The sequence below is a fragment of the Dunckerocampus dactyliophorus genome, chromosome 8, assembly GCF_027744805.1.
Source record: "Dunckerocampus dactyliophorus isolate RoL2022-P2 chromosome 8, RoL_Ddac_1.1, whole genome shotgun sequence".
Classification (NCBI taxonomy): Eukaryota; Metazoa; Chordata; class Actinopteri; order Syngnathiformes; family Syngnathidae; genus Dunckerocampus; species Dunckerocampus dactyliophorus.
This window is the reverse complement of record NC_072826.1, coordinates 23,939,199-23,958,509: the sequence shown is the minus strand read 5'-3', so window position 1 is coordinate 23,958,509 and position 19,311 is coordinate 23,939,199. Positions and strand designations below refer to the sequence as shown.

Genomic DNA, 19,311 nt, shown 5'->3' with positions numbered 1-19,311 from the left:
AATTTTCTCCACCCATACCATCCTGCCTGTACACGCTTCTTCACCTCTTTTCCACACTCTCCATTGCTCTGGACTGTTGACCCTAAGTACTTAAAATCCTCCACCTTCTTGATCTCTTCTCCCTGTAAGCTCACTCTTCCACTTGGGTCCCTCTCATTCACACACATGTACTCTGTCTTACTTCGGCTAACCTTCATTCCTCTCCTTTCCAGGGCAAACCTCCACCTCTCTAGCTTCTTCTCCACCTGTTCCCTGCTCTCACTGCAGATCACAATGTCATCTGCAAACATCATAGTCCATTGAGATTCCTGTCTAACCTCGCCTGTCAGTCTGTCCATCACCATAGCGAACAAGAAGGGGCTCAGAGCTGATCCCTGATGCAGTCCCACCTCCACCTTGACCTCCTCTGTCACACCTACAGCACACCTCCCCACTGTCTTACTGTCCTCATACATGTCCTGTACCGCTCTAACATACTTCTCTGCCACTCCAGACTTCCTCATACAATACCACAGTTCCTCTCTGGACACCCTGTCATAAGATTTCTCCAGATCTACAAAAACACAATGCAGATCCATCTGGCCTTCTCTGTACTTCTCTATCAACATCCTCAAAGCAAATACTGCCTCTGTAGTATTCTTTTTTGGCATGAAACCATACTGCTGTTCACAAATGCTCACTTGTGCCCTTAGTCTAGCTTCAACTACTCTTTCCCATAACTTCACTGTATGGCTTATCAGCTTTATTCCTCTGTAGTTGCCACAGCTCTGCACATCTCCCTTGTTCTTAAAAATGGGCACCAGCACACTTCTCCTCCATTCCTCAGGCATCTTTTGATTATCTAAGATCTTGTTGAACAACCCAGTCAGAAACTCTACTGCCACCTCTCCTAGACACTTCCAAACCTCTACAGGTATATCATCAGGACCGACGGCCTTTCCACTCTTCATCCTCTTCAATGCCCTCCTCACTTCATCCTGACTAAATCTTTGCTACTTCCTGGTCCACAAAAGTCACCTCTTCTAGTCTTTTCTCTCATTTTCCACGTTCATCAGCTCTTCAAAGTACTCTTTCCATCTTCCCATCACACTACTGTCACTTGTCAATAGACTTCCATCCCTATCCTTAATCACCTTAACCTGCTGCATGTCCTTCCCATCTCTGTCTCTCTGTCTTGCCAACCTGTGTAGATCAGTCGCTCCCTCCTTACTATCCCACCTAGCGTACAAGTCATCATAAGCCCCTTGTTTGGCCTTTGCTACCTCTACTTTCACCTTACGCTGCATCTTCCTGTACTCCTGTCTACTCTCCTCAGTCCTCTCAGTGTCCCACTTCTTCTTAGCTAACCTCTTTCTCTGTATACACTCCTGTACCTCCTCATTCCACCACCAAGTCTCCTTGTCTACTTTCCTTCCAGATGCCACACCAAGTACTCTCCTGCCTGTCTCCCTGATCACACTCGCTGTTGTTGTCCAGTCACCTGGAAGCACCTCCTGACCACTCAGAGCCTTGACTCCAGAGTCTTAACTCCTTCCTAAAAGTCATGCAACACTCTTCCTTTTTCAGCTTCCACCATTTTGTCCTCTGCTCTGTCTTTGTCCTCTTCATCTTCCTCCCCACCAGAGTCATCCTACACACCACCATCCTATGCTGTTTGGCTACACTATGGCCTACCACTACTTTACAGTCACTGATCTCCTTCAGATGACACCGTCTACACAAAATGTAGTCTACCTGTGTGCTCCTACCTCCACTCTTATAGGTCACCCTATATTCCTGCCTCTTCTGGAAGAAAGTATTCACTTTTCCATCCTTTTTGCAAAGTCAACCACCATCTGTCCTTCTGCATTCCTCTCCTGGATACCAAACCTGCCCATGGCCTCCTCATCACCTCTGTTTCCTGCACCAACATGTCCATTGAAGTCTGCACCAATGACAACTCTCTCTCTTCTAGGTATGCTCTGCATCACTTCATCCAAGTCCAACCAGAATTTCTCCTCCAGCTCACATCCTACCTGTGGAGCATACCCACTAACAACATTGACCATCACACCTTCGATTTCTAGCTTCAGACTCATCACTCTATCTGACACTCTTTTTACCTCCAGGACATTCCTAACAAACTCCTCCTTCAAGATAACTCCTACTCCGTTTCTCTTCCTATCTACACCATGATAGAACAACTTGAACCCTGCTCCTAAACTTCTAGCCTTGCTACCTTTCCACCTGGTCTCCTGGACACACAGTATGTCTACTTTCCTTCTCTGCATCATGTCGACCAACTCTTTACCTTTTCCTGTCATAGTTCCCACATTCAACGTCCCTACTCTCAGTCCTATACTCTTGGCGTTCCTCTTCTCTCTCTTCCTACGGACACACTTTCCTCCTCTCCTTCTTCGACCATGCATGTTTTACTGGCGTGCTTTTATTTTGATTGCCGGACATACGCCGAGTTTGTGTTGCCAAAGGCACCGGGATACAATTTTATACTACTATACAGTCAGGGCCAGCAAAGCCTTCTCTGTTGGCCTGAACACGATCAGAAGCAATTACCTACATTCACAATTTAAATGGAAGTTTTTATTCCATTAAATTGTATAAATTTATTTTCAATTCAAGATTCAAGATTCAAGAGAGTTTTATTGTCATGTCAATAGTCTATTATCTTCATTCACCGTATTTTCACGACCATAAAGCGCACCATATTAAAAGGCGCAGTCTCAGTTGGTGCTATTTTTGTATTTAACACATACACAAGGCGCACCGTATTATTGGGCTCAGGTATGCGCGCTAAAACATACAGTGACGCTCAGAAGTCAGTGAGGAAGCGACAATGCTTTATTTCTTTATATAAACTAAGAGCAGAACTCTTATTCAGTTTATCAAACTCACTTGAAATCTGGATGGTCATCACTCAACACAACAGTCTCAGTCATGGTGCACAACTAAAAACACACAGCAACGCAAAAGCAGACCGCTATTTTTACAGAACAAAAACTAACAACTATGTAGCTCAAACATGTAACTTTAAAAGCATTTGCACCAAAACACGACCGCAAAGCTACAATACGCTAGCATGCTTGCTATTGTACAGTATGTTTTTAAAAAGCCAGTGAGAGCAAAACTGAGTTGGTTGTACTTTATTGAAGTATTTAACAATGTACTCACGTTATTTTTGATCATTCCTCATCCACAAATCCATCAAAGTCCTCATCTTTTGGATTCCAAATGAATAGCGGGGCAAGTTCTCCATCAAACACGCCAGGTTCCCTGTCGTCATTGTCAGAGTCAGTCTCGTTGCCGTGCGGCGCCTCAGAAATGATGCTGGCTTTTGTGAAAGCTCGAACAACAGTGCATCAGACACGTTAGCCCAAGCATCCACAATCCATTAGTGAAGCTGTGTTCGCTAGCTGTCATTCATCGCTCCCACGCCGCTCGCAACTTCACTTCAAACGCCGTGTTTACATCCATTCACAAATTGTGGCGCAACTCACACGGCACTGCCTCCCAGTGTTAGTGAAGCTGTGTTCACTAGCTGTCATCTATCGCTCCCACACCGCTCACAACTTCACTTTAAACGCCGTGTTTACACCGATGTCTAGCGGTTGGCGTTCCTTCGTCAAGCCTCCCGGAATGATGTTAAGCTCCAAGTTCATTTGCTGCACTTGTGACGCGTGTGAAAAAAACATCCGGCCTCTTTCCGTACACGTCACTCAGCCATTTTCTCCTCGTCCATCCAGCCCCTTTGATTGGTTCGGCTGGAAACTTTTCTTTAGGTAGCATCGTCCTCTTAAAAATCACCACAGGTAGCAGTTTCTGTCCATTACCATGGCAACCAAGCACAACAGTAAAAGCCGACTTCTCATGGCTCGTTGTGTGTATCGCTACTGTGTTGTTCCCCTTCTTCTCTACAGTGTGTTTCACCAGGATGTCGAAAGTGAGCGGCCCGTCGTCCATGTTGGTGATGTAGTTGAGTAGTAGTTGTCGGCAATGTTTTTACTGCAGTAGGAGCAGAAGATGGCCAGCTTTCCTTTTAATTCGCTGGATGTTGCTGCGCCACGGTAGTCCTTGCCCGGATGGATAGATGGCGCCATTTCATAAAATATACTTATATAACTACCGGGGCGTGCCTTTAGCGTCCTCAGTCACGTCCACGTCCCTTTCCTCTATACAAGCAGCGTGTCGGCATGTCGGCAGGAGACTCTCCCAGTCAGTCGAGCGGAGCGCTCATAAAAGTCACACAGCAACACAGATTTTGGAACACATATACGGCGCTCCGCATTATTAGGTGCCCCGCCCATTTTGGACAAAATTTAAGACTTTTAAGTGCGCTTTATGGTTGTGAAAATACGGTCGTGCTGTTTTGCTGTTTTGTGGTTGAATACGGCCTATTAGTAAAAAAAAAAACATAATTAAGTCTAAATTAAGCATTTGCAAGCATAAAAATGGCTAAATGAACAAAAATACAAATACCACGCATTAAGAAGACACATTCAAATTGTGAATGTACGATTCTAGATTCATTAATTTTGTAACCTGTCTTTTGGCTGCACTGTTTCCCATATGTGTATGTTATATTTTTGTCAGAGTTCAGCTTTTATGCGTCGGCATGTGAATCTGTCCAGAGCCTTCAGAGCTAGGAGGGCTGGTCCGATATTAGATTCATAATTAGAAATAGGGCTGTTTCTTTCATCAAATCTCAGACTCGCCTCACAGGGACAGCTAGCAGGTGTATATTAACGTCATTTTTTTTTCGTCCTGTGGTTGGCTGATCTCTGAAAGCCTATGCCTTTAGCACTATAACACTCAAAATTACCAGTGCGCTAGATCACATGAACAGTCCATCGCTTTATTAATCCTATTCCCGCACAAAGTAGACAGATAAGGCATTGTTTATCATTCTGTGTGTGCTATATGAACAAATAAAGTGATTTTATATACATATATTTTATCTATAAGTCAGCCTGGGAAAGGGTTTGTTCGCCCCTTCCACAGTAAAAATGGTATTCATCACCAATTCTGTAATGCAACACACTGTTATATTGCATTTTTGTATATTATCGATGGTTTGTGTAATTGTGACGTGATAGTGGTGGTATTAAGAGGTGCATTGGTTTGCATAAGTCCTTACTAAATGTCCAGGTACAAAATGCACCACCCACCACTGCTGATATACAGTATAACCCGCAAAGCAAAGGAATAGTACGAAGAAAGCAGACCACTCTCACTATTGTATGGTTGGAAACACTAATAAGGATGATATGAATGAGGTAGTTGAAATGTTAAACAACTATTTTGTAAATATTGGACCAAAACTGGCATAAGAAATTCCAAAACTCTGGACAATGGAGGAATGGAATGAAACCATAGATAGGAATCTTAATTCCATGTTTCTCACTAATGTGAATAAAAAGCAAATCACTGGCATTGTCAAAAATTTTAAATTTACAAAATTTCAATTTACAAATTATTGACCAGTTTCCTTATTACCCCAATTTTTTTAAATTATCGAGAAGCTATTTAATAATAGATTGGACAAATTTATTAATAAGAATGAATTACTGGCAGGTTCTCAAAACAGATACAGAGCTAACATTTCAACTTCTATGGCACTGATTGAAATCACGGAGGAAATTTCCAATGCTATAGACCACAGAAAGTGTGCAGCTGCAGTATTCATGGATCTTACAAACGCCTTCGACACAATTAATCACAATATTTTAACAACAAAATTAGACAGGTACGGAATCAGAGGATTTGTTTTGAATTGGGTTAAAAGCTACCTAGCAAACAGGAAGCAATTTGTAAAGCTAGGAGAATACACATCTGCAAGTTTAAATATCACATGTGGAGTACCCCAGGGGTCAATATTGGGACCAAAACTGTTAAATTTGTATATCAAAGACATTTGTGAAGTGACAAAGGACTTAAAGTTGGTATTATTTGCGGATGATACCACTGCCTTTTGTTCTGAAGAAAGCACACTATAATTAATTCAAAAGGTCAAGGATGAAATGGTCATATTAAAGACATAGTTTGATAAAAAAACGATTATCCTTGAACTTAAGCAAAACTAAAATAACGCTATTTGGAAATAGCAGAAAGTATGGATAAGTATAAGGATAAGTATGACCAAATACAAATAGAAGGTGTGGACATTGAAAGAGTGAATGAAAATAAATTTCTTGGGATCACAATAGATGAAAAAATGAATTGGACATCTCAATTAAAAAATACAGCAAAAGGTGACGAGAAATACTTTAAAATTTAATAAAGCAAAATTTGTTCTTGATCAAAAATCACTCCACACACTTTACTGTTCTTTGGTATTACCATATCTAACTTATTGTGTGGAGATATGGGCTAATAATTATAAAAGCACTCTCACTGTACTGCAAAAAAGGTGAGGATAATTCATAATGCCGCGTATGCCACCATTCCGATTCAAAGATGGGTTCTGTTGTTTGACAAAAATAGCTTCCTTAGCTTCCTTTACTCCTCCTTTACGCCAAAGAAAACAGATGGTTTGAAAGAGGAGTAAAGGAAGCTATTTTTGTCAAACAACAGAACCCATCTTTGAATCGGAATGGTGGTTTGAGGTTTAATTTGGACCCTGTGTTCAGCAGGTTACTGAGACCAAAACCCACAGCTCTTAGTCTTGCAAATGAGGTGAAGGCAGGGCCGAGCCAGAACAATAGATGCTAACAAGCCAGTATCAGTGTCGTTCATACCCAATTCAGGGAGTGACACTTCCCTTTTATCGTAGGTGTGAATAACAGGATAGGATTATACCACTGCTCCGCCCAGGCTTAGTGTAACGAACCAATAGGAGGAGGGTGTTGGCACACCAATTCCGCCCACTCTTACTGTATTTAAGGCCTAAGCTACCAGCACTTATTAGTTTGCTGACGAAGCTCTTCGGATGAGGAGCGAAACGTCCGACACCTTCTACACAGAAGTACAGATGACGTCTCAAGAAGCCTTTTCCTCGATCTACAAACCTTTTATTTTTAAAATCACAGATATTAAAATTTGCTGCTGTAGTACATTTTCAAACTGCTAAAATAATGCATAATATTAACAATAACTTGCTACCCAAAAGTGCCATACAGTATTTTTCTATAAGAGAGGAGAAATTTGATCTTAGGGAAAAATTTTACTTGAAACACTTATATGATAGAACAACGCTAAAAACCTACAGCATTTCAGTCTGCAGAATTAAATTATGGAAAGAACTGAGCAAGGAACTAAAACAATGCACCAAGATGACCGAATTAAAAAAACAATACAAGCAGTTGAAGTTTTCTAAATACAATGCAGAAGAGTCTTGAACTTGCTTTATTATGCTTGTCGTCATCTTATTTATTTATTATTATATTGATTATTATATTTATGGTTCTGTCATGCTTGTTTTTATTTATAATTATTTATTATGACACTGATTGTTGTTTGGAATAAATAATATGTGGAATGCAGGAAGTGAATAATATGTACTGCACACGATGTGGAACGTAGGGGGGGATAAGATTAAATAAGCTTTGCTTCTTCCTACTCCTTTTGGACATGGGGAACTCCGAAATGATTCATGACATGTTTTTCATTGTAACCTGCATGCACGTTCAAATAAAATTAAACCAAACCAAACATGTCGCTAAATTGTCAACACAGACCTCTTCTATCCACGAGGTGTGTTTTGAAGCGGCACCGGTAATCGCCTGGTGCTCAGCTAAATGCAGGTATGCGTTTATTTCTCTCTTCTTTTACATTTTTTCCAAAGTATAGTTTCTTTTATCTTATTTCTTATTTATAATATCATATCTACATACAGGGCGGCACGGTGGCCTAGTTGTTAGCATGTTGGCCACGCAGTTAGGAGATCGGGACGATCTGGGTTCGAATCTCCGCTGGGCATCTCTGTGTGGAGTTTACATGTTCTCCCTGTGCGTGGGTTTTCACCGGGTACTCCGGTTTTCTTCCCGCATTCCAAAAACATGCATGTTACGTTAATTGCCGACTCTAAATTGTCCGTAGATGTGAGTGTGAATGATTGTTTGTCTATATGTGCGCTACGATTGACTGGCGACCAGGCCAGGGTGTACCCCACAGAATTACCGCGCCTCTCGCTCGAAGTCAGCTGGGATAGCATACCCGCGACCCTAGTGAGGATAAGCGACATAGAAAATAGATGGATGGATGTTTTGTTTCTTTTTTTTCCTTATGGTGTGCCCCACCGTGGGGTCAGGACTCTTTCCGACATTCCTCGTCTGCACTGAGCTAGTCGGTAGTGAAAGCAACGCCACCTCACACGCCCGACCACTCTTTTTAATGCACGACATATGCACAGGCATACAGAGGGGGAAAGAGGGGGAAAAAAGAAAGAAGGAAAAAATACATGAAAGGACAGGGTAAGCACAATGCTTATTTTAATGCACAACACACAAATGCAGGGAGAACATGGGCAGGGGGACAAAATAAAGAATTACAATTGGGGTGGGGGGCGATGTGTGGCGGCTTCTCTGGTTTTGGTTATGGGGTGAGGGTATGTGGGCTGGGGGTGCTTAGGGTCTGCTGGCTTTTGGTGGGCTGGACCAAAGGTTGAAGAGCAAGCAATCTCTCCCTCTCAGTCAACCGGTCAGCAAATGTACATAACATTAATTGTGTTTATTACTATTTATTATTAATATTTGAATTAGTATTTTTTGTTTGTTTAATTTAATTTTGTATTGTGTTTTATAACCTCCACACGTATGTTGTATATATGCACTCTATATGTCTATCACTGTTGTAAATAAACACTCTTTTCCCGTAACTTTCACTCGTCTCATTGCCCTCTTTATCGGTATCTATCACTTGTTTCTATCTTCTGTCTGTATTTCTCACTCATTCTTCGGTGTCACTTGCTTTGCTTCTCTCCTCTTTCAACGGTCTCTGATGTCTCAGTCACATTGTTTAATGCCAGTGCACAGATTTGATTGGCTGGAATGGCATAACTCGCATGCAATTGGTCAGTGGATTTCCTCAGATGATAAACCAGTACCGTAAAGTCTAAAAAAGATGCACGGTCCACCAGTTAGTGATCCCCGGTCTAAAATAATATGTATGATAAAATAAAAGACAAGAAACTCAAACATCTACAGTACAGTAACTAAAGTAAGTCTTCCCTTTACTTCGATACCAACATCCTACTTGTAGATTAGTATTTATTCTATTATATTTTATTTGTATTCCATTGTTATTATTATTACATATTTTCTTTGCTACTGCATGAGGGCTGGAGGTTTTAAATGGTTTTCTCCCACAGTGCTTTTTTCACCCGTTGCCTTTTGTTACCCTTATGTTTATTAGAAAAATATTATTTTAAAAAAATGCCTTTGGGGGTAGACTGAGGGAAATATGGCTACCATCGCTCCAATAGCCTTTCTGACCACCACCAAACATTCATTCACATTTTTACACCAAACATCTATTCACATTTATATTAATATCATATCGATGTCGGCGGCACTGGAGGCAACGTGGGTGTGTCCTGCCCAACGACACAACAATAGTGACTAAGATGGAGGAAGCAGGGTTCAAACTGCCAGCCCTTACTGTTACAGGATGACCCGCTGCACCTCCTGAGCCACTGACTCCAAGCAGTTTACTATACCTCAAAACAGCAGTGGAACTGGATAAAAAAAATAAAAATTCTCCTCACAAAGGATGTAATCATAATACCTACAGTTACCACTTTAACACAGTTGTGGAACAACTTTGAAACTTTTGACATTGTGTCCTGCCAGCTGAAATACAATCAAATATAGTGAATATGCATCGACAAAGAGATTTCCAGGCAATACCGTACATTGGTTTAGTTCATAATAATGTCTGTCTTTGCACTAGATATTGAATTGTTGTCCCTTGGTGTTTGCTTGCTTACAGTGCACTGCTGAAAGTCTGGGTGGGGAGGGGCTGGGAATTGCTGCAGGGAGCGCAATAGTGGTAAAGGCATTAAGTGTGCACTTAGCTCCAGCTACAATTCTGTCAACACTTTACATTACTGCAATACATAGTCACAATACTTAACTGATTTTGACTTTTGGTCAAGAGCCAACCATCATGTCTTGCCCTGTAAATAACACATTCAGCTGTGTTTTTTAAAATTTTATTCACACACAACAAACTTAGATAACTGGCCTTACAAACGTTTCTCAATATATATAATAGTGATGACTTACAAATAGAATAGTACTCAGTGTTGTTTGCTACTGTCAGTGTACTTAGAGACGGCAATTAAGCAGAAATTAAATGAGAATGCTGAACTGAAATGCTGTATAGAAAATGTGGAATTCTGGGAAAAGTGGGACTTTTAGAGATGTGCAAAATTGTTAACCTGAATGTTTGGAATGAGCTCAATGTTTTGGTGTTGGTATTGGATCTGTTTGAATCGGTTGAGTTGAATTCTCAAAATAAAAGGGAATTTGTGATGGAAAATTTGGAATTTGGGCTAAATTGCAGGAAATTATTTGTCTAAATGTCCTGAATGAGTTCAATGTTATGTTCAATGTTACTTAATAATAAACTTGAACTTAATAAATTGTCCATTAATTTTCAATGACAATGTTTTCATGGAAAATGTGGGATTACAGAAAAATGCCTGTGAATATTCTGATTCATCCAGGTCGTTGTATTCTCAGGGCATTCAATCGATCACAACTGACGGACTGTTGAAGTTGTCTTAGAAGACCTTTCCTCTTATCCGAGCAGGATTCATCAGTTAATGCTCAAAGACTAGGTGGGACACACGCCAGTGAAACTAGATAGGATAGCTCTAGTCTAGTTCATGTGCAGAGAGTAGGTGGGGCATACACTAGTCAGACTGGATAGGACAGCTCTAGTCTGAGAGCCTGGTGCAACATTCCATGTATTCATCCTCTAAAGGAGGGGGCAGGTCCAGACAGGAATGGTTGGAATGGAGTGGTTTGGAGTGCCTGCCAACGATGGTGGTTGGCTGGTATAGCCTTAGTTAGATCCCATTCAGATGTAATGATGGTCGGTCATGGACCCATCTGAAAACAAGGTGGCTATGCCTTGTTTATTTCTTAGAGGCTAAATGACAGTCTTTCAGGAAGGGATGAAAGAACAGCATTGTATGTGGGAGAAAGGTGGTGGCATAGCGCCCCCCCCGACACACACACAATTTCAGAGACGGTTTCTCAACCTTAACGTAGATGGCTTCCCTCACTCCTCTTTCAAACCATCTCTCATGTGTTTACGCTCTTTCTCTTTGGCCTGTAGGCTGGTGGGAACACCATCAGCTCTGTGTTGTAGGGTTCTGATAATGCCCAGTTTGTGTTCCAGTGGGTGGTGTAAATCAAAAAGTAGTTATTGGTCAGTGTATGTGGGTTTTCTGTAAAAACCAACATGGAGGCCCCAGTCGTCTACAATGTAGACGTCAGTCCACAGTCCAAAAAAGCCAACTTACTGTCTTTGACATCCTCACGTGTGAACTTGATGTTTTTCTCCACTGGGTCAATGTGCTCGATGAAGGCTCGCACTTCTAGGCTTCTGCTTTTTTCACCCATGTGTCATCCACATATCTACACCAGAGACTTGGTGCTGTTCCCTTAAAGGAGTTCAGAGCCCTCCTTTCCATGTCCTCTATGTAGAGGTTGGCCATGATAGGGGATACTGGTGACCTGATAGCACAGCTGTGCTTTTGTCTGTAAAAAGTTCCCATCAATTGAAAATAGGTTTTATTGAGGTAAAGTTCCAGCAAATTACATATTTGTTCTGCGTACAGTCTCAACTCAACTGCATCCTGGGTTGGCATACAGGTGAACAGGAGGTGACGTTGAATGAAACCATAGTTATATTTTTGTCCAGTTTTAAGTGTCTGATTTTCTTGACAAAGTCCATTGAGCTGTGGATGTGATGTGATGTTTTGCCCGCCAGGGGCGCTAAGATGTTGGCCACAAACTTAGCAATATTGTAAGTTACAGAGTTTATGCTGCTTACAATGAGTTTGACGGGGGGGCCCCTTCTTTGTGTATTTTTGGAAGACCATAAATGCCAGGTAAGGTCTCTTGTGAGTATAATTGGTAATAAAGTGCATGGCTAATCGTTTCTGACTTCTGCAATGTTTGTTGGTGTTCTATGATTTTCTTCTTGTACCCACTGGTTGGGTCTCTTTTTAGTCTTTCATACTGTATGTGTTGGCATCATTGAGAAGTGTAAGTAACTTGTCATGGTTGTCAGTTGGGTTAAGAATTACTGTGCATCTACCCTCCCCTCCCCTGCTAGATTGTGATGTTTTCATCTTCACTCAGTGATGTCACAACTTTTATTTCCTCAAGGGCGAGGTTAGAAGGGGGATCCTTGGCATTAGAGAGAGCTGCCGATCCTTTCGAATTCAGTTATTTTTCCTAATAGCTGATTCTATTGCATTTATCAGATCAACTATTGAAACTTGTGGTGCCATGGCAACATTCAACCCTTTTCTGGAATGTGTCAATAGCTGGCCATCATGTCCCGAATGAGCTGAACATTTTGGTGTTGGATTGGTTGGAATCTGTTGAAAACTGTGGAAGTAACTGAGCATCAAGCAATGGTGCGTGTGACAGAGTACAGCATCATAGCAAAAACATGTGCACGATTATGGCCACCAAATCTAGTGTGTCGGATAATCAATAGGATTGTTCCACCCACCAGTTATTAATGCTAACCCTCAGCTTGTACAGAGTTAGGGTTGGGCATCGAGTCGATGAGAACCGGGACTAACATTTTTTTTATTTCGATTCCTAGTTTCGATGCCCACATCGCAGACCGTAAGAAATAGACACGAACACCAGCAAAAAAGAATCCGTCGAGCACAAGCAAAGAAGAGGCTAAAAAGTTTGGCTTAACTTCATGAAAAAAAAGAGTGGTAGGCTCAGTGCAACATTTGCAACACAATGATATCATGCAAAGGAGGGTGCAACATGGTTCATTAACATGATTAACGTTCACACATTAATGGTGTGAAATAAAGCAGTACCTTGATGCGCTTCATCTGACTTCTAAGTATGCCTCTAAGCAATCAGAATCAGAGAAGTCCAACAATAAATAACTCATGCCATGTCTCATGCCAATGTAACCAAGAGTTTCAGGAAGCTAGCTGATGTGGAAGTTCGGTGTAAATAAAGGACAGGAGCTACGGTTACGGCTAGGCAAGTTTAGCAACAGTCAAGGGACCTTCTCAAACCACACAACACACTTCGGCTTTCAAAATAAAAACGATTTGGGCTACACCCTGTGTCATAAGGCTGTCATAAAAAACAGGTTACACCAACACTGAAGCAGCAAACAAAATACTGCTTACTATTTTAAAAAGAAAACATTTTTTGTGAAAGTGTACGCCTGTAAAAAGAAACTTCATAACATTTATATTGAAGTTGAAAGTTTGATATTTATATACTGGCTGCAAATAGCCCTTTAAAAAAATCATAGTAAAGTAAACAATTCATGGAGAAGTTCAGACATTTCATTACAAACTCTGCGCCCCTCATTTAAACCATGCAAACTTGTACAACGCTTTAAAAGCATCGGAATCAAGAATCGTTAGGAACTGGAATCGAAACGAGGAATCTGATTGGGAACCGGAGCCATTCAAATTCAAACAATGCCCAACCCTATACGGGGTGTCCCTCAAGTCTGGATACATTCAATATACATGCATTGTACAAAAAGGTTTCATATAAATCAAATATATTAAACGTAATACCTCTAATTAGAAAGAAGAAAATACTTATTTATGTTGTATCATTTTATTATGTTATATATTTTAAATAAAACAAATTGGGAAATGTATACTATACTTCTATGTATTTTTGCCTATGGGTCCAGACTCGATGATCTTGGTGTCAAAGTAAAGGGGACACTTTGATGGTTATTGTTGATATGAAAATATTCATATCTTTCCCACTGGATATGTAAGTAAATGAAGCTGCTTGTACCATTGGAAGAGCTAAGTGTGCTTAGTTTGCTACATTACGGTTTTGTTGTTCTGCTCTCAGACAGCTTTCTTGTTTTTGACATTTGCCCATTGACGTGCTTGGTTTAACTTGTCTTCTGTTTTTCAAAAATTGGTTTGGTTGAGATTTTAGCAGAAATTCTTCCAGTTACATGGATGTATAGCATGTGTATATTGATACAAGCGTTGCATAGCAACACAAAGACAACCAGTCTGCCCACTGTACAGGGGTCTGGTGTAGAAACAGCGACACAGGGACTTTTGTCTTCCCATTACAATCTAACAGATTGTTGATGTTGTGACTCACCGGTATAAACAGAGAAGGGCGAGCTTTCCCAACTAAGTGTCACTGGGGAAACCTCAGGAGCCAGAAATGCTTCCATGGTGGTGTGGTTACAGTCAAATAGGTTGTCAACAGGTGGCCTACTTGTTGAATCTACGTTCTCCTCTGCATTCCCATTAGGTTTGGGACTGGCTGGCTCATTCCTTGCCATGCTTTTGTCCTTCCATTCTTCCTCTGCTGCTGATCTTTTCTTTTGCTTCTTCTGATTTTTGTCCTTTTTTTCCTCCTCTCTATCCTCCCCTTCTCTGTCTTCATCATCTCCGTGACCCTTGTTATTGCCACTGTCATCACTCCCTGCCTCTCTGTTCTCTTTTGTGACAACAGGAGGACAGACATCCTTGGGCATGATGGGTTTGGGCCGGGGCACAAGATTGTGTGTTGGTGCTCTGCTTGGCCAAACTGAACTGGGGAAAGACGAGATGACTCCCCCACTGAAGCCAAGACCAGCGAGTAAAGCACTGGTCACCACCGATGCCACTGTTGCCTGACTACCACTGGAGGAAGGGCTGATGCCCGTTGCCATAGAGACAAAGGAGAAGGGAATGCCAGAGGAGGTCCAAGTGGATGAACCAGAGGAGATGGGAGCCATGTCAGCTGAAGATGCTGGTGAAACTGTGGGCTGATGAACAAAATCAGAATTAGTGCTGTCAATAAGCTTTTTTATATAGCATTAATCACATTTAAATATTGTAATTAATTGTGATGGAAATTTAACCCAGAAGAACCCAGGCCCATTTGTGCTTAAAATAAACTAATGGGGGATATACCACAGTACAAGTGGAACACATAGAAGACATTTGTGGTGTTTTTCTAAAATACTACAAATTCATGTTAAAGATATGTGTTGCATATATTTTACATTGTTCATGTTAAATGTATTACACATTTGAAAATAACTCAGATTCCAGTTCTGGGCAACTGATCTTGTGGATGACCAGACGGCTCATAGAGCAGCTTTATGTGTGTTTTATGCGTTTTTGTATGTGTTCACTACCCACTCAACTAATGATGTGATTCTGGTCTGTTATGGTTGTTGTGGAATATCCTCTCCTGCCCTTGGATATCCAATGGCTTGTTTTGGCATAGCTACTACTTCTGCCCTTCCTTTCGTGATGGAAAGATGTACCCACGGGGCCTGTGTAACATTGGGTCATTGAATTTTCTTTTCATTAATGGGAATTAAAAAACGAAGATGATTGGTTTCCAATAGAACCTTGGTTAGTGTCATTAATTAGTTCCAGAAGGCTCAACTGTAACTGAAACAGACGATAACCGATAAAATGGTCCCATAAAAAAATAATGTCAATCTGTGCCGGAAAGCCAAAAATGTTGACACAGAACTCGTTTTTATTTATTTTTATTTTTTTTACAATTATAGTTGTAGATCCAGAAGACAATTCTAAATGCATATAAATGATGAATGAAAGGGATAAAGGAACATTTAAGGTTACCTTTACCTTCATAGAAGACATGATTCTGTAAGGGTGGTGGTGGTTGATCTCGCTGCCACAATGTGTCTTTGAAAAGTCACATCTTCAGTGAAGGTAAAAGTAAGCTTAAACGTTCATTCATCTTTTTCATTCATCATTTATATGCATTTAGAATTGTTTTGTGCATGTAAAACAATAGGTGTAAAACTAAAAACCTCTTCTTCTGTGTCAAAAAGCAATAACTACATCTCAACTATGTATAGGAACAATCAAAAATTCACACAGAGGTGCCTCCGCTCAGCTTAGCAGGGCCTCAAAAACATGGCTGCTATTAACATCACTGCGACTCACCAGAACACCATTCAGGTGGACAATAACAGCCGCACATCCCGACCCAATGACCTCAACTCTTTCAACACCAGATTTTAGATCGACAATGCCTTGCAAATCCATTCCATTCCATTTTCCTATGCTTATCCGAGTCCGGGTCGCGGGAGCAGCAGTCTTAGTAGGGAAGCCCAGACTTCCCGGTCCCCGACCACCTCCTCCAGCTCCACGGGGGAGGACACCAAGGCGTTCCCAGGCCAGCTGTGAGACATAATCCCTCCAGCGTGTCCTAGGTCTTCCCGTGGGCCTTCTCCCGGTTGGGCATGCCCGAAACACCTCACCAGGGAGGCGTCCGGGAGGCATCCGGACTAGATACCCGAGCCATCTCAACTGGCTCCTCTCGATGTGAAGGAGCAGCGGCTCTACTCTGAGCTCCTCCCGGATGACCGAGCTCCTCACCCTATCTCTTAGGGTGAGTCCCGCTACCCTATGAAGAAAACTCATTTCAGCCGCTTGTATCCGCGATCTAGTTCTTTCGGTCATGACCCAAAGTTCATGACCATAGGTGAGGTTGGGAACATAGATCGAACGGTAAATTGAGAGCTTTGCCTTCCGGCTCCGCTCTCTCTTCACCACGACGGTCCGGTGCCGTGACCGCATTACTGCAGATGTTGGCCGATCCGCCTATCGACGTCACGCTCCAACCTTCCCTCACTCGTGAACAAGACCCCGAGATACTTGAACTCCTCCACCTGCGGCAGGACCTCATTCCCAACCCGGAGGGAGCAATCCACCCTTTTCCAACTGAGAACCATGGCCTCAGATTTGGAGGTGCTGAGTCTCATCCCAAAAAATGCAAACCGCCCCAGTGAACGCTGCAGGTCACAGCACGAAGAGGCCATCAGGACCACATCGTCTGCAAATAGCAGAGATGAGATCCTAATGCCCCCGAACTGGACTCCCTCGACACCTTGACTGCGCCTACAAATTCTGTCCATGAAAATTATAAACAGAATCGGTGACAAAGGGCAGCCTTGGCGGAGGCCAACGTTCACCGGAAACAGGCTTGACTTACTACTGGCAATGTGAACCAGGCTCCTGCTCCGGTTGTACAAGGACTGAATGGCACGTAGTAGCGCACCACCAATACCATACTCCCGGAGCACCCCCCACAGGACACCGCGAGGGACACGGTCGAATGCCTTTTCCAGGTCCACAAAGCACATGTAGACCAGTTGGGCAAACTCCCAAGTACCCTCCAGTACCCTTGCAAGGGTGTAGAGCTGGTCCAGTGTTCTGCGACCAGGACGAAAACCACATTGCACCTCTTGTAGCCGAGGTTTGATTAACGGTCGTACCCTTCTCTCCAGCACCCTGGAAAAGACTTTCCCAGGGAGGCTGAGGAGTGTGATCCCCCTATAGTTGGAACACACCCTCCGGTCACCCTTCTTGAAAAGGGGGACCACCACCCCAGTCTGCTAATCCAGAGGTACTGTTCCCAACTTCCACGCAATGTTGAAGAGACGTGTCAGCCAAGACAGTCCCTCAACATCTAGAGCCTTGAGGAATTCACTCCCGGAGCTTTGCCACTGGGGAGCGTTTTGACTACCCCAGATACCTCAGCCACGGTGATGGAACTGTCCGCATTCGTGTCCTCAGCCTCTGCTTCCTGTACGCACGGGTTCAGATCGGGGAGGCCGTTCCTCCCAATTACGCCCCTCCAGGTCACACTGTCATTGCCCACATGGGCATTGAAGTCTCACAGCAAAACGACGGAGTCACCAGTTGGTGACTTGCAAATCGAATAAATTAAAGTCCAGCCCAGCAACTCCACGTACACCTTCTGTACAGAGGACATGGCGAGAGTCCAGCTCTCTCCCAGACCAGACAATATCAGCAGTCATGCTGTGGTTTGTGTTTTTTTAAGACCCTGTTTCAGAGCTCCTTCAATACTGGGATAGTCCCCCAGCTGTGGAAACACAACATAGTCATCCCAATTCCCAAGAAGAGTAGCACTAATGCACTCGACTTGAGATCTGTGGCCCTCACCTCCCTAATGTTGAAGTCAATGGAAAGGATTATAAAACATCACATCATGGATGCCACCAACTCACTGATGGATCCTCTCCAATTTGCATACCGCACAAGTCAACGCTACATAAATATATATATATATATATATATATATATATATATATATATATATATATATATATACTGTATCTCAGACACCCTCCACAAACACCTGGACTGCCCCAATAACTGAACCCAGACTCCTGTTTGCCAACTTTTCCTCAGTAACACCCTTCAGCCTCACATCCTGATGTCAGCAACATCTTCTATGATATTCCATATACCTCAACTGGTTTTGGTTTTCCCTTAACCAATCAGGACACAGACACAACGCATGGGTTCTCCCTTAGCTAATCAGGACGCAGAACCCTAAATTATACGCTGTAAAAAAAATATTCTGCGAAACAGTCCGATGTATGTAGCAAGGAAACAATGTATAACGTTTGAATGTTAGTTGCTGTGTGATGAGTATACTGTTGTTTGTAATATGAAAGCGTTATATAAAGGCAAAGTGCCGGTGTGCAATGCAGGTCTAAAAGGTGTATAAAACCCCTCCACAATGCCACGCAACCCCTGACTAGCAACAGTGCCAAGAAGGCAAAGCTTGAACACACTCCTCCCTCACCTGGCAAAAAGTCGCCTTCCTGGCAAAACAACTAGGGGTGTCCAAAGTGTGGTCCAGGGGCTATCTGTGAACCGTCACTCACAGCAAAAGTAGAAAAATAGAGCAAAAAGGCATAATGTAACTAGAAAAGGCTAAAATGTTGATACTAATAAAAACACAAATATCTGTCTTTTAATATATGTATTTTTTTTTTTTTTATAAATATCAAAGGACAGCTTGACAGCCCTGACATACTGTAAATAGACAAAGATAAGTAGATCAGACAAAAGCAGTGAACTGGCATTGTTGAACGACAAGCTGGATCTATTAATGCTGCGCTTCAGCCAATAGGGAACTTACATATACTACCTGCCACTTACGTACTGTATAATTTAGAAGTTCATTTTTTTTAAGTCGCTGACTGGCAAACCGTGGTTTCAATCCCAGTCAGGGTAAATGGCAATATTTTTTTCACGATACTGGCCCTCACAGTGTCTACCAAGAAATATTCTGGCTGGCCAAGTCCCCACTGTGGAGTTTGCAT

At 42.2% G+C, this 19,311-nt stretch overlaps 1 protein-coding gene across 15 annotated transcripts in view; it reads right to left on the bottom strand.

Annotated features, from left to right (window-relative positions):
- The window catches only part of LOC129185846 (receptor-type tyrosine-protein phosphatase gamma-like), a 453,526-nt gene that overhangs the window by 56,084 nt on the left and 378,131 nt on the right, over positions 1-19,311 (bottom strand). For all 15 annotated transcript variants that reach the window (XR_008572146.1, XR_008572147.1, XR_008572145.1 and 12 more), the window contains one exon: positions 14,298-14,952. Coding sequence is in view for 12 of the 15 variants with exons in the window: in XM_054783372.1 (XP_054639347.1) it covers positions 14,298-14,952 (655 nt within the window). In the remaining 3 variants the exon portion in view is untranslated. The remainder of the gene's footprint in view (positions 1-14,297; positions 14,953-19,311) is intronic.